We start from the raw sequence: 13,335 nt of genomic DNA on the forward strand, positions 1-13,335 counted from the left end.
TGGTTCACTAGATGATGAGTACAAAGTAGAATGAAGCAAGATATCCTGAGCATGTCTCAAACATTAATTTTCCTTAACATATCCATCATCACTGCCTCAGTTACATCAAGCACTACTTCTGAAAACAACAAAAACTGTTCCTAAGCTCACAAACAAAGTACAGAAATATATATTGCCACAACTGTGAGAAATGATAATAACTGAATAGTGGTAACTCTACTACAGTTTATGTCCAACAGCATGGCATATAGGTGCCTCCACATGTAGATATTTGTTCTCATTGCAGTTTTAAATGACAAAACATTTTTTCTGTGCACCTCACTTCAAATTTAATTATCCATCATTCTCTTCTAGTGCTTCCATCACAGTGTTAAGAATGATGGTTTTTTCATGCTCCTTCTCTGGATTTTTCTTCCATTCCTTTATTTGTGCTTTTATTGTCATTTTCCCAGATTTATAGATCTGATCATTTTAATTCTTCAAATGACACTTCCTTTTTACCACTTCCATGTATTTATTTCTGTGATAGCCATCCATCCAATACCACTGTGTTATCCAAATGGTAGAGTCAAAATGTGTGTATACCAATTTTGCATCAAGTTTCTTCTTCCTTCATATAACTATCTGCCACTGAGGATGCCAGTACTGTTTGCTCCTGCTAACTGTCTGTCTAACAGATCATTACATTCCTTTTAACAATTAGAACATATTTGTCTATGTTCTAACAAACAAATCTTTTATCTCATATGTATTTCATTCGCAACTGTTATATCAACTACTTCACATAATACATATGTCTCATTTAACAGAATTTCATTTAATGTACAGACACAAAGAAGTAACATCTAGGTAAAATTGGCTTTACCTAAATGTTTTAAAATTAATTTTCATTTGTACATGTCAAAGTTTTGGATTACTTCATTGTACAAATGTACAATGGTAATTATGACTGCATGCACTTTACACACACACACACACACACACACACACACACACACACACACACACTTGAGAGACACATAACATTGGGAGTATGGGGTTGAGGGAGATCTGGAAAATGAAAAAACCTACTTCTTTTCCAAGAATAGGAAGAGAAAACTCATTGCAGAGAAGAAAATACTGATGCCACAAAACATCATTCTCATAGTTACCCATTCTTCATAGATTTTATACCAATAATGAGCAAGGAAGAAAGAAAATACTATCATAACAAGTGGGCAACAAAAATAAATCACTGCTTGTAAGGAGGAGTTCATGTCATACAATTTCACTCTTATAAGCAACCATTCTTCACAGATTTAAACCAATAAGTGGGAAAGAAAAATAGGAAAAAACATTGAGACAGTGTTAAGTAGTCACAAACAAGTTTGCTAATATTACGGTATACTGATAATTTTTACTTATGGACCGTCTCACAGCAACTGAATAAAACACACAACCGCAAATTGGTATTCCTAACAAGAACAACAATACCAAAAATGCAACAGGAGCGTAATATGTAAGAAATTGTCCATGCAACCTGCCACTGATGATGCCTTGCAGAAAATAAAGGCGAAACACGTATGGCACTAAAATTGTGTTTTATTCAGTTGCTGTCAGACGGTCCATAAGTAAAAATTATCAATATACCGTAATATTACACCCAACTGAAGAAGAAAGCTGTGGAGTATCAAACTGAATAAACAATTGCATCTACAAATCCCATATCTAACCTTCTTACAAAGGTACCATTGCCATCAATATCAGCATGATCAAAAAATCTGAACTCAATACCTCGACTCTTTTCAGTCTGTGACATGAAACTCAGTGGATACTCATGAACATCTCCTCTCAGACAAGGTAGCACCATTAATATACTATATTCTTTGTTACTGCTGAATACGATTGGTTCTTCAAAATTTACCGTTGACAATGTATTGTATTCTACAACATCGGTAAAAAGAGTCCTACTGAGTACAGTTCCATGTTGGTCAAGTACAGACACATCCAAGTTTTCACGGTACTCACGAGGCAACCCATGAGCCAAGTTGAACTCACTCTGAGGCACAAGCCTAGTGAAAACTCTTATTCCACTCACCTTCACATATTTATCAACAAGTACTTTGGTTAGAAGTCTAATGTGCCCAGAAATTGTAACAGCTGTCTTTAAAAACTTACGAGCACAATAAAACTGTTTTATTGCTATCTTATCTCGTGAATATGGAACACTGCACATTCCTTCTGGTAATGGAATAAGGTCACCATGTTTTTCCAAAATAACTGCTTTTAAAACAGCTATTTCTTCTGGAGTTAAAATGCCTGATGACTCTGGGCCTTCTGCAAATTCCTGTACAGTGAGAGACAGAAATCGTATTTTGGAAAGTGCACCAGCTTTCATCAAAATTGCACGCATATTTTCAGGAGTTCTTTCTAATCCCTTCTCTGAACACTGAACTTCAGCCCATTGAATGCATGTTTCAAACAGTTCTGTTTCACTAATATTTAATTTGTGCTGGCTCAAGAGTACATTAAGTGTATGCGAAGACATATGACCATCCACAGATTTTAGAACTTCTTTGGTATGCCCACACATCACCTGAAACAGTAAAGTATCCTTTTAAGACATATGTCATATTTTACTAATAATTTACAAAATAAAGCGGCATGGTTTTATTATAAACATGGCTAACAAAATTGGACACAGAAGGCAAGAGAAAGTCATGAAGGTATCTGGAGGTTGAAGAAACTGTGAGAAAGAAATAACAGGAGATTTACAGACAAATAACATATTGTGAACAAGATCTACACCTGATAATAAGGTAGTTCTGCAACACACTGCATAACTGTAACCATCAAAAACAAGTTAACACTAAATTAAATGCATATCTTCATGCTTCACAATCACTCATCATTTTTTCCACTTCTTCAAATGTTTCATGGAAATGGGCACATTCTATTCTCAGCCTGTTGGAACTATTCATGCATAGAAAATTGCCATACTTTCAAGCAAGTCTTTGCTCATGTAGAGAGGGTGGAAGATGGGTAGGTGGGGGTGGGGAGTAACGGAAAACAGGGAGCATGCTCAGGAACTTTAAAATCATATGCATTTAAATAACTTGTACAAATTTTGGACAAATGTGTTAGATAATTGTGGTCAAAGAAATCTGATGCTGGATGGATGCTAGAAAACACCTCTGCACCTCGAGCCAGTGCGATATAATTGTCCTGCTGACTTAGAAAACTTAACTGCTATTGAATACTCATTATTGGAATACTGTATATTGATGCCAATTTGATAAAAACGTGTATTTTATAAGGAACGTTCTGAAAGTTTTGTAGCAGCTGTGCCGCAAAAATATGCGAACAGACCAGAGCCGCTCCAAGTTAGCTACGTCAGATATCTGTCAGCATGCATATCTCCAATAGGCAAAATTGTGGCAATGCTGTGGCATGTTTGGATGCAGGTCAGCAGAAAAAGCAAGGGCAGTGCAAACTGAGCCACCATACAGTACATATGTGTATTTCAAGGGTCTGTAACTTCACTCCATGGACCACATGGTCGAGCATAACACCAGCTCCCCACAGGCACATATAGAAGTTTGTTTGGCACTCTCTGTTCCTTTCCGCCTTCAATTCATCATGTCTGTGAAATACACAGTGCCCCCTAATCACAAGAAAAGGGTTCGTATCATTTCAGACACACAACCACTGTTCTCCTGCACTCACGCAATTGGACGACGCGCTCGGTAAGTATGCACGCCGACAGATATCTGATGCAGCTAACTTGGGCCAGGCGTGAGCAGCTCACGTCTGTTCACGAATTTTTGCGGCATGGCTGCCACAGCTTCATTAAGATTTATTGTGAAACTACAGAATGGAAGTTTGCTGGTGCAAACATTGAAATTTTGCAATATTGTTGAAAAGACACATTGTTTTGTTATTTGATAATTCACACAAAACTGTATTATGTAAGGCGAGATTGTAAGCATATCAAAGTGTACATCCTTGACAATGGGTTTAATTAAAACAATGTAAAGATGAAAGATATGTCATAAATTTAAAGTCAAAATTACAATTAATTACAAAACCTCTTATAAAAAGAAAATTGTAGTGTGATAAATACATGTTAAATTTTTGATGATAATGTACAAGGAAAGTCTGGAAAAGAAAAGATGTATTTTGGCGCCAACTTTGTCGAGATGTGTAGTCAGTACTAGCCAGCATATAGTAAGAGATGTATGAATTAGATTGAAATTTGTGAATAAAATATTTTTGAATTTTGAATTCAGAAAATAAATGTTTTATAAATATTACAGAAACCCTGCCATATAAAATACATGTTCAAGAAATGAATCCAAGAAAAAAAACTGCAAAATATACTGTATTTTGACAACAATGATATTTCGTCCAGTTTAATATGCAGGTAAGTGTAATACTGGACATCATTCTAATGTTCCCAGAGATCACTATCTGAGATATATGTGTCACATGTAAGAGCAACCTTATGATCAAAGGAAATATTTGTCAGTCTTTTCCTGCCATTCCACAATTTTGTAGCTTCGGCAGATGCAAGCTTTTTCATGCACCTGTTTCTTGTCATGTGGTACATTTGGATGATTATTAATAAAACCGTGTTATCACCTGCAACACTGCTATTCACTTAGGAAGTTGTGATTGTCACTTTCTTTCTCTGTATCATTATAGATGATAATCTTCTATGCTGACAATCTCTTCTTTTTTTTTTTTTTTTTTTGTTTTTAAATTGGTCTGAAAATGTAGATGCAGACAGGCTGAAAGAGCCTTCATCTGATAGTAAAATGTGCAACTGCCTGCCACTAATATTTTTCCAGTCAACAGTGAAGGTCCAACAAAGAGAGTTCTTGAAACCTCAGTTATCACTCAGACTCTTTGCATTATCTTAAGATGCTAGAGTAATGTGCACTCATCTCCAAGCCATGAAGTTAGTCATTTCCTCAAAGTACAGTATTTGTCCACTCTCAGATCTTCAAAAAACCGTCTCACAAAAAGACTCAATTTTTTTTCCTCCCACTGCAATCTCTCTTAATACTCAAAGAACATTAATAAAGAAAAACTGATGAAAGCTGTTTCTGCAGTTGGTTCAGGTTCATTCAGGTATGGTGCCAAACACATACGGAACCAGATCAGGACCTATCCATCTTGAGGTACATATTTTCAAAGTTTTGTAGTTACTGCTTTCTGTGACAGAGAGAGAAGAAGTAAATTCTCCACCCCTCCCCCCACCTCTCCCTCTATCCTTTCCCCCCCCCCCCCCCCCCCCCCCTCTCTCTCTCTCTCAACACTGTACCCTTTGAGGTGTAATGTATTTTTAGTGAACTGAATCTCTTATCATGTTTTTGTAGATTTATGATTTTGTTTATTCCCTTCATATTTAGTATTCATTATCTAATACTACCAGGAATAACTGAGTGTCCTGTAAATAAAAAAGTTTGTAACACTATTTCATTTACAACATTATGATAATTTTGTATACATACTTCATTCTGCTGAAACAATTCTATCTTCCAGAAAGATAATAATTCACTCATTTAATATAGTTTTCCTGTAAAATATTTAAAATTATCATACAAAAAGTTCTAGAAAAAGACTACATAATGCTCTGACCAATTACTGTGTTTAAACTGTAAACAGTTCAGTAGATAATAATCTTTAACATGGTTTACAAGATAGTTTGTTGAATTAGATAACATAATTTTAGCATAGAAATCTCTAATAAATGTTAATAATCAAAATAATTAAGCATTCTAACTGCAATCTGCATATTTTGAAAGCATGGTAATTGTTCAAAATCAATACTTCATGGAATTTTGTACAAAAAAAGAAATTGTATAAGAAAACAGGGTCAAATATTTTCTTCATTATTCTAAAACTTACTACACATTTAAGTTTTTGTGAATATGTGACTTTTCATTACACCTTTAAAAGTATTTATACTAATAACCAACTTGTCACTGTTTTGATATAAAGGCTGGTGTTAGGATTAAGCAGTCAGTTACTTGTTTGTGTGCTGTCCGGTAGTTGTGGTGAGTGATGGATGTAAGAAGTTGCAGTTTGTTTTGTACAAATAAATGACAGGGACTAATAGGATATGTGTGCAGAATATTTTTTTATCTTAAAGAGTAAAAACCTCAAATTTGTAAAAGGCTCCAGCAAAAACCAAAAACTTCCAACCCATGAACATGCAACAAACAATAATGATTTAATAACTTCTTCAACAATGACAGACACCCCTCAATAAGACAAGATAAGTATCAACGAAATAGTGTACATCTACCTGCTCATAGAACGATTTTTCTTTCATTTGCAGATAACTCTTTTACATTTAAAGTACAATGCAATGTCTGAGGTATTTAAATTTGTGTGTTGTATGTGAGCAGGAACATTACAGTGGTATACAGCCACATTACTACATTCCAAAATCCCTCCTGTATCAATACACCATAAACCTTCTCACAGTATGTGACACAGAAGGTTTCATATACCATTATCTTTCACACTTTCTTGTTCCATGTGCAAACGCTACACAGAAAAATGATTTTTAATAATGCTCCTTGAGTTCAAATTTCAATTAAATTTTTCCAGCATGGTCATTCAGTAATACGTGTACGGGAGCAAGTAAAATGTTTGTTTATATGGTTAGTAATTTATGCTCTTGTAGTTATCTGCCATTAGAATTCAACGACCATCTCTGATACTCTCCTTTTTCCTAAACAAGTCTCTTTCACTATTCTTCTCTTGGTCACCTCAATCCACTGTATCAAACTTGTGAGGTGAGTGTTCCACAATGAGGAACAATCACAATTTTTGTGGATACTCAAATGTCAATTTTCTATCAGATTGTATTGCCTGAGGCCACCTAGAGTTGTTGACTTCCAGCTTTGAAAACTGAATAGGGACAGAAATAGTTGACTACAGTCTCCCTCCACAAATCAGTTTCAAGTGGATGTCGGCTGCAGTAACTATGCAAAGATAAAATGGCTTGCACAAGGGTAAAAAGCTGCATCAAACTAACCTTCAGACTGAAAACCACAACAATCACTGTGCGTGATATGCAGACCCGCATTTTCTCATGAGCATAATTTGTTGTCTCTCTTGGGAAATATGTGAAATCTGATAGATTAGCCAGTGTACTTGCATTAATGTATGTCATCTGCCACAAACTCTGAAGACAAACAGAAGGAACGGGCATTTGGGTTCGCCAATGAACCCTTGATTGTTCAAAGGATCAAACTCTCATGTATAAAACAGCCGAAATGTCTAATGAGTTAAGGTGTTAAATATCTGATGTTAAGCCTGTCCTGACGAAACTCTACCATCTGGTGAGCAAGATGTATGAGACAGGCTAAATACCTTCAGACTTCAAGAATAATATTATAATTCCAATCTCAAAGAAAGCAGGTGCTGACAGATGTGAAAATTACCTAACTATCAGTTTAATAAGTCACAGCTGCAAAATACTAACACAAATTCTTTACTGACAAATGGAACAACTGGTAGAAGCCGACCTCAGGGAAGATCAGTTTAGATTTCGTAGAAATATTGGAACACGTGAGGCAATACTGACCTTATGACTTATCTTAGAAGAAAGATTAAGGAAAGGCAAATCTACGTTTCTAGCATTCTAGACTTAGAGAAAGCTTTTGACAATGTTGACTGGAATACTCTCTTTCAAATTCTAAAGGTGGCAGGTGTAAAATACAAGGAGCGAAAAGCTATTTACAATTTGTACAGAAACCAAATGGCAGTTATAAGAGCAGAGGGGCATGAAAGGGAAGCAGTGATTGGGAAGGGAGTGAGACAAGGTTGTAGCCTCTCCCCGATGTTATTCAATCTGTATATTGAGCAAGCAGTAAAGGAAACAAAAGAAAAATTCGGAGTAGGTATTAAAATTCATGGAGAAGAAATAAAAACTTTGAGGTTCAACGATGACATTGTAATTCTGTCAGAGACAGCAAAGCACTTGGAAGAGCAGTTGAACGGAATGGACAGTGTCTTAAAAGAAGGACATAAGATAAACATCAACAAAAGCAAAACGAGGATAATGGAATGTAGTTGAATTGAGTCGGGTGATGCTGCGGGAATTAGATTAGGAAATGAAACACTTACAGTAGTAAAGGAGTTTTGCTATTTGGGGAGCAAAATAACTGATGATGGTCGAAGTACAGAGGATATAAAATGTAGACTGGCAATGGCAAGGAAAGCGTTTCTAAAGAAGAAAAATTTGTTAACATCGAGTATAAATTTAAATGTCAGGAAGTCTTTTCTGAAAGTATTTGTATGGAGTGTAGCCATGTATGGAAGTGAAACATGGACAATAAATAGTTTGGACAAGAAGAGAACAGAAGCTCTCGAAATGTGTTTCTACAGAAGAATGCTGAAGATTAGATGGGGTAGATCACATAACTAATGAGGAGGTATTGAATAGAATTGGGGAGAAGAGGAGTTTGTGGCATAACTTGACAAGAAGAAGGGACCGGTTGGTAGGACATGGTCTGAGGCATCAAGGGATCACAAATTTAGCATTGGAGGGCAGCATGGAGGGTAAAAATCGTAGAGGGAGACCAAGAGATGAATACACTAAGCAGATTCAGAAGGATGTATGTTGCAGTAAGTACTGGGAGGTGAAGAAGCTTGCACAGGATAGAGTAGATGGAGAGCTGCATCAAACCAGTCTCAGGGCTGAAGACCACAACAACAACAACAACAACAACAACAACAACAAGCCTCCTGCACACCAGGATTCGAACCTGGGCCTCCCATTCACTAGGCAGATGTGCTACCCTCGGACTGTGGCTAACGCAGCTGCAAGTTATTACCCTACTGCATCTCCTTCCCTACTACAAACTCCAACTCATGCTCAGCCCATCTTGATGTTCCCCCTTCTTAACTCATATCAGTATTAAAATTATAAACAGCTGATCAGTTGCAATGGATAAAGAATTCTTTACCTAGGTTTCGACAAATGTAAATTTGTCTTCTTCAGAAGGTGGCCTAAGGACAAGAACATTATCACTTACATTAAAAAAGTATGAAACTTAAGTCAAGAATAGATTTTGACACAAATTAGAGAGCTCTTGCATTACAGAAATATGAGAACGACGACTGGTACTTACAATTTTACATTAGTAAGGACTAATGTACCATCGCTGTTTTTACAAGTGTCGGCATAGATCCATTTGTAAAAATTAAAATATAGCCCTAAAATTAGAGTTTGTCACGTAAATATAAATTAGTACATGGATCTTGCAGAGCTCACAACCGACTGAGTGTAATCGGCCAGCGTAGTTATTCTGCGACCAGGGCAGGTGGCACTCATGGCGCGAACCATGTGCCAATTGGCGTACAAAAGCAACGTGTAAATTATCAGTATTAATAACGTCCTTAGATAAAGTAACAATAAAAAGAAGGAGGGCATTTAACACTCCCGTTATAACAGTATGGGAGCCTTAGTACAATTAATGTAGTTATACATCAAAAAGGCAGGTGGCGTTTATGCCGAGAGAGTTACGCATAGTGGCACATACAGCCAAAATATAAAAATTACATTACTATATTAGTGAAGCCCACAAACGGTATATATGTCAGAACTTTAAAATTGACAATAATGGCGCTTAAGACAGAATTACGAACCCTGGTACACAATCCAGTTAATACACATTCGCAGGGAACCCACGTTTTAGAGCCAGACAAAATCACATAAAGGCCGATGTAGTGGCAGCCATACATCATGAGAAAACCACATTACATAAAGGGTAGCGATCTTAAAGCATTGAAGGTGCATCATAGCTTCCTGAGAAAATAGACCACTAAGGTTACCAGCATTAATGTTATACCATAAACAGTGCAGGTTTAAAGCCTTCAAAAAATTGTCTACAAGCAAGGTTCAACTGGTCGTTCAGTATATTACCGTCCTTGCCTCTAGATGTTTAAAAATTTGTAACTCTTCCCACAGATCTAATCTACGCCCTTTGACTTCTCTGTGTAGGATAACAGTGTCTTCTAACTGTTTAGGCGTATGACCGGCTATCAAGAGGTGTTCAGCAAAAGTAGAGCTGTGTATATTCGCTCCTTTTTTACCTAATAGGTGTTCTTTATATCTTGTTTTCACAGCTCTGCCTGTTTGACCAATATAATATGAAGGACAGTTATTACAGCTTAGTTTGTAAACGCCTGAATTGGAAAACTAATAGCTAGCAATCCATGGGATTCATGGAACAGAATGTGCAAATGAACGAATAAAGAATGTATGAAAGCATAATAGATTGGAATTAGTGTACCAAAGACTATCAGGGTATCATATGTACTGATAGCAACGGCACAGGCACAGGCACAGGCACAGGCACAGGCACAGGCATAGGCACAGGCACGACACACCGAACAGCAATTTGTGGCTGCTTGCTGATGATGTTGTGTTGTGTGGGATGGTGGACTGTAGGAGGACAGAAGGATACAAGATCATTTAGACAGAATTTTTAGCTGGTGTAATGAGCGGTAGCTTGCCCTACATGTGGAAAAATGTAAGTTACTGGCCCGACACGGTCAAGTTGGTTAAATATCTATTTGTAATGTTGCAAAGCAATATGAAACGGAATGAGCATCACAGGCTGGTAGTAGGAAAGGCGAATGCTTGACTTCATTTTATTGGGAGGATTTTGGGAAGAGGTAGCTCATCTATAGAAGATACGGCATATAAAAAACTAGTGTGACCCATTCTTGAATATTGCTTGCATGTTTGGGATCCCTATAAGGTCAAATTAAAGGAATACATTGAAGCAATCCAGAGGTATGCTGCTAGACATGATACTGGTAGGTTTGGTCAGCACCCAAGTATTACAGTGATGCTTTGGGAACTCAAATGAGCATCCCTGGAGGAAAGACAGTGCTCTTTTCATGAGGCACTGTTGCAGAAATTTAGAACACTTGCATTTGAAGTCAACTGCAAATCGATTCAACTGCTGCCAACATATACTTTGTGCAAAGACTATGAAAATAAAGTGAGAGAAATTAGGGCTCATATGGACATTTATAAACAGCCATTTTTCCCTCGGTCTATTTTCAAGTGGAACAGGGATGGAAATGTCAAGTAGTGCCATGTGGTACCCTTCGCCATGCACTGTACAGGGACTGCACATACGTAGTTCAGCATATGACAATATGTACAATACTTATCACCAAAAATAATTGTCAAAGAAACTAATTTTCCATGCTTAAGTAGCATGAATGGTAAAGAGGACTGTAACAAGGGACTGTGGAAGTAACATAACACAACTGAGTTCAGAACTCTTATCAGTTTCACAAAGCAACTGTTTCTACATCTAGACCTCTAACATAAGCTGCATAATCTAGGTCAGGGTAGGTTAAATCAGGTTTTGAATACCCAAAACAATGATCACCATCAAAAATACACCGGCACACTGCACACAATGCTCAGGCCAAAGACAGGGTCAATCTTGATGGAAAGTATGTTGTTGGATGTCTCATGCACCCCTTTTTTTTCAACAAAAGGTTGCACTTAAATAGGGCCATTAAACATTGAAATAGCTGTTTGATGGTAAGGACATCAAGTTTATCTTTAATTTTACTCATTCTTTCTACAGGTGATTTTCAGCCTAGGAGAATGAGGTATTCCACAGTAGTGCAACATTAAAGATCATCCAATGTTACTTTGGAATTGTGGGTTCAAGTATTAACATATTATATTTAAGATATTAGCTCTAATGTGTACTTCAGTTGTTAGGGGAGCAATTACCAAGGACCTTTTACTTCTACTGACATAATCTCAGTGCAGTTAATTAGCGATTTACTCTACAGCTCTTCTGAATGCAGAAACAGGGTATGCTCCAAAAAGGTAAGCTCATCTTTGCTAATGGCTATGAATATAAACTGTTCAGAAAAAATTATGCACTGCCCTCAAGACCTGCACAGTATTTTTCAACTGGAAAATGTCTGGGGCAGAAATTAGTGCAGCTTAGTGAATTTTGTTTTATGGGCATTAGGCCATCATCCAAGCCATATTTCTGTGACTAATGTTTTGCTTCCTAATACTGACGACATCATCAGACTCTATAAAAATTCAGATAACCGAGGAAGTCTGCATTGTATGATTATTACAGCTTAGTGTAAAATTTCCCATTTCATTTTATTTGATTTAGAAGAAAAGTTAGCTTTTATGATTATAACATGAGTTCATTTCTGCTCCCTGTACATTCAGCTTCACCATTTTACTACTGCACCAAAATAGTGAATTCACATTCTATTCCATGTAATGCCAATAGTGAGTCACAGTAAAAAAGCCTCTGGCTCATTTTCAATCTGGGTAAAATGATTCCACAATTTAGGTAAAGCAATTTTAGAGCACCCATACAAAAAATAAAACTGAACAGTGACATACAAATTGATTCTGGATCATCCAGAAATATGAGCTTCCTCCACACAGTTTGAGTTTGCTGATGTGTTAAGAAAATCTCAGGGAACAAAACATAATACTAAAATCTATGTTATCTGTCGAAATTACTCTACAAAACAATGGAAAAGACAAATCACTAAAGTGGTTCACATAATAATTAATTATTTCAATATGAACATCATTACCATAAATGATAACCCATAGCAAGTGGACATATGTCATATATACAACTGACTGTCAGTTTTATACATGAATAAATTGTATGTAAGTCTCTTCAAATTACCTTGATACATGGCTCCAGAAGCTGCTCCTCATTTATTTCATTTGCAAATTCAAAAATACTCATTGCATTACTAGGGCGTAAATTATCTATTATGTAATTGTGACAAGTATGACAAAGATGAGGTAACATATATTTTTTTGCTGCATACAAAACTCCAGCTGCTTCATCTACTGATGAAATATTTGCCACATCAGTGTAAATGTACCTGAAAATAAGTTTTTTTTTCTTTTAAATATGTGTACAAAAGAAAACAGACTATCTTTTGTCTTGCTTGGTTTGTTAAAATGAAAATGTTCTTGCAGTTTATCATATATCACTAAGTCGAATTCTGCAAAGCTTATAAAAATTCAAAATAAACTTTGGCATACTGGATTATATATAATACGAGTAAAGTTGTTTTAAAGAAATACAACATAATGGCAAAATGAGACTGTATCACCAGTAGATGTCAAGCTATATGTGTAACAGTTCATCCATAATATCTGCAGCTTTCATTACTTGTTGATAAAATAATTTGTGGACATACAACCACATTTTAATTTCCAAAAGGCGCAATATTACAGCAAACAATCATGTTACGATCATCAAGACTATAACATCTGAAAATGGTTTTATGTAAGAATGGATA

The 13,335-nt window shown here is 36.3% G+C and overlaps 1 protein-coding gene across 1 annotated transcript in view; it reads right to left on the reverse strand.

Moving 5' to 3' along the window:
* Positions 1-1,669: 1,669 nt before the first annotated feature.
* LOC126481263 (BTB/POZ domain-containing protein 6-like) overlaps positions 1,670-13,335 on the reverse strand; it is a 32,503-nt gene continuing 20,837 nt past the window's right edge. The window contains exons 4-5 of the mRNA XM_050104884.1: positions 12,708-12,912; positions 1,670-2,575 (exon numbers count right to left, since the gene is read on the reverse strand). Of these exons, the coding sequence (XP_049960841.1) occupies positions 1,670-2,575; positions 12,708-12,912 (1,111 nt within the window). The remainder of the gene's footprint in view (positions 2,576-12,707; positions 12,913-13,335) is intronic.

The sequence above is a fragment of the Schistocerca serialis genome, chromosome 5 (assembly GCF_023864345.2).
Source record: "Schistocerca serialis cubense isolate TAMUIC-IGC-003099 chromosome 5, iqSchSeri2.2, whole genome shotgun sequence".
Lineage (NCBI taxonomy): Eukaryota > Metazoa > Arthropoda > Insecta > Orthoptera > Acrididae > Schistocerca > Schistocerca serialis.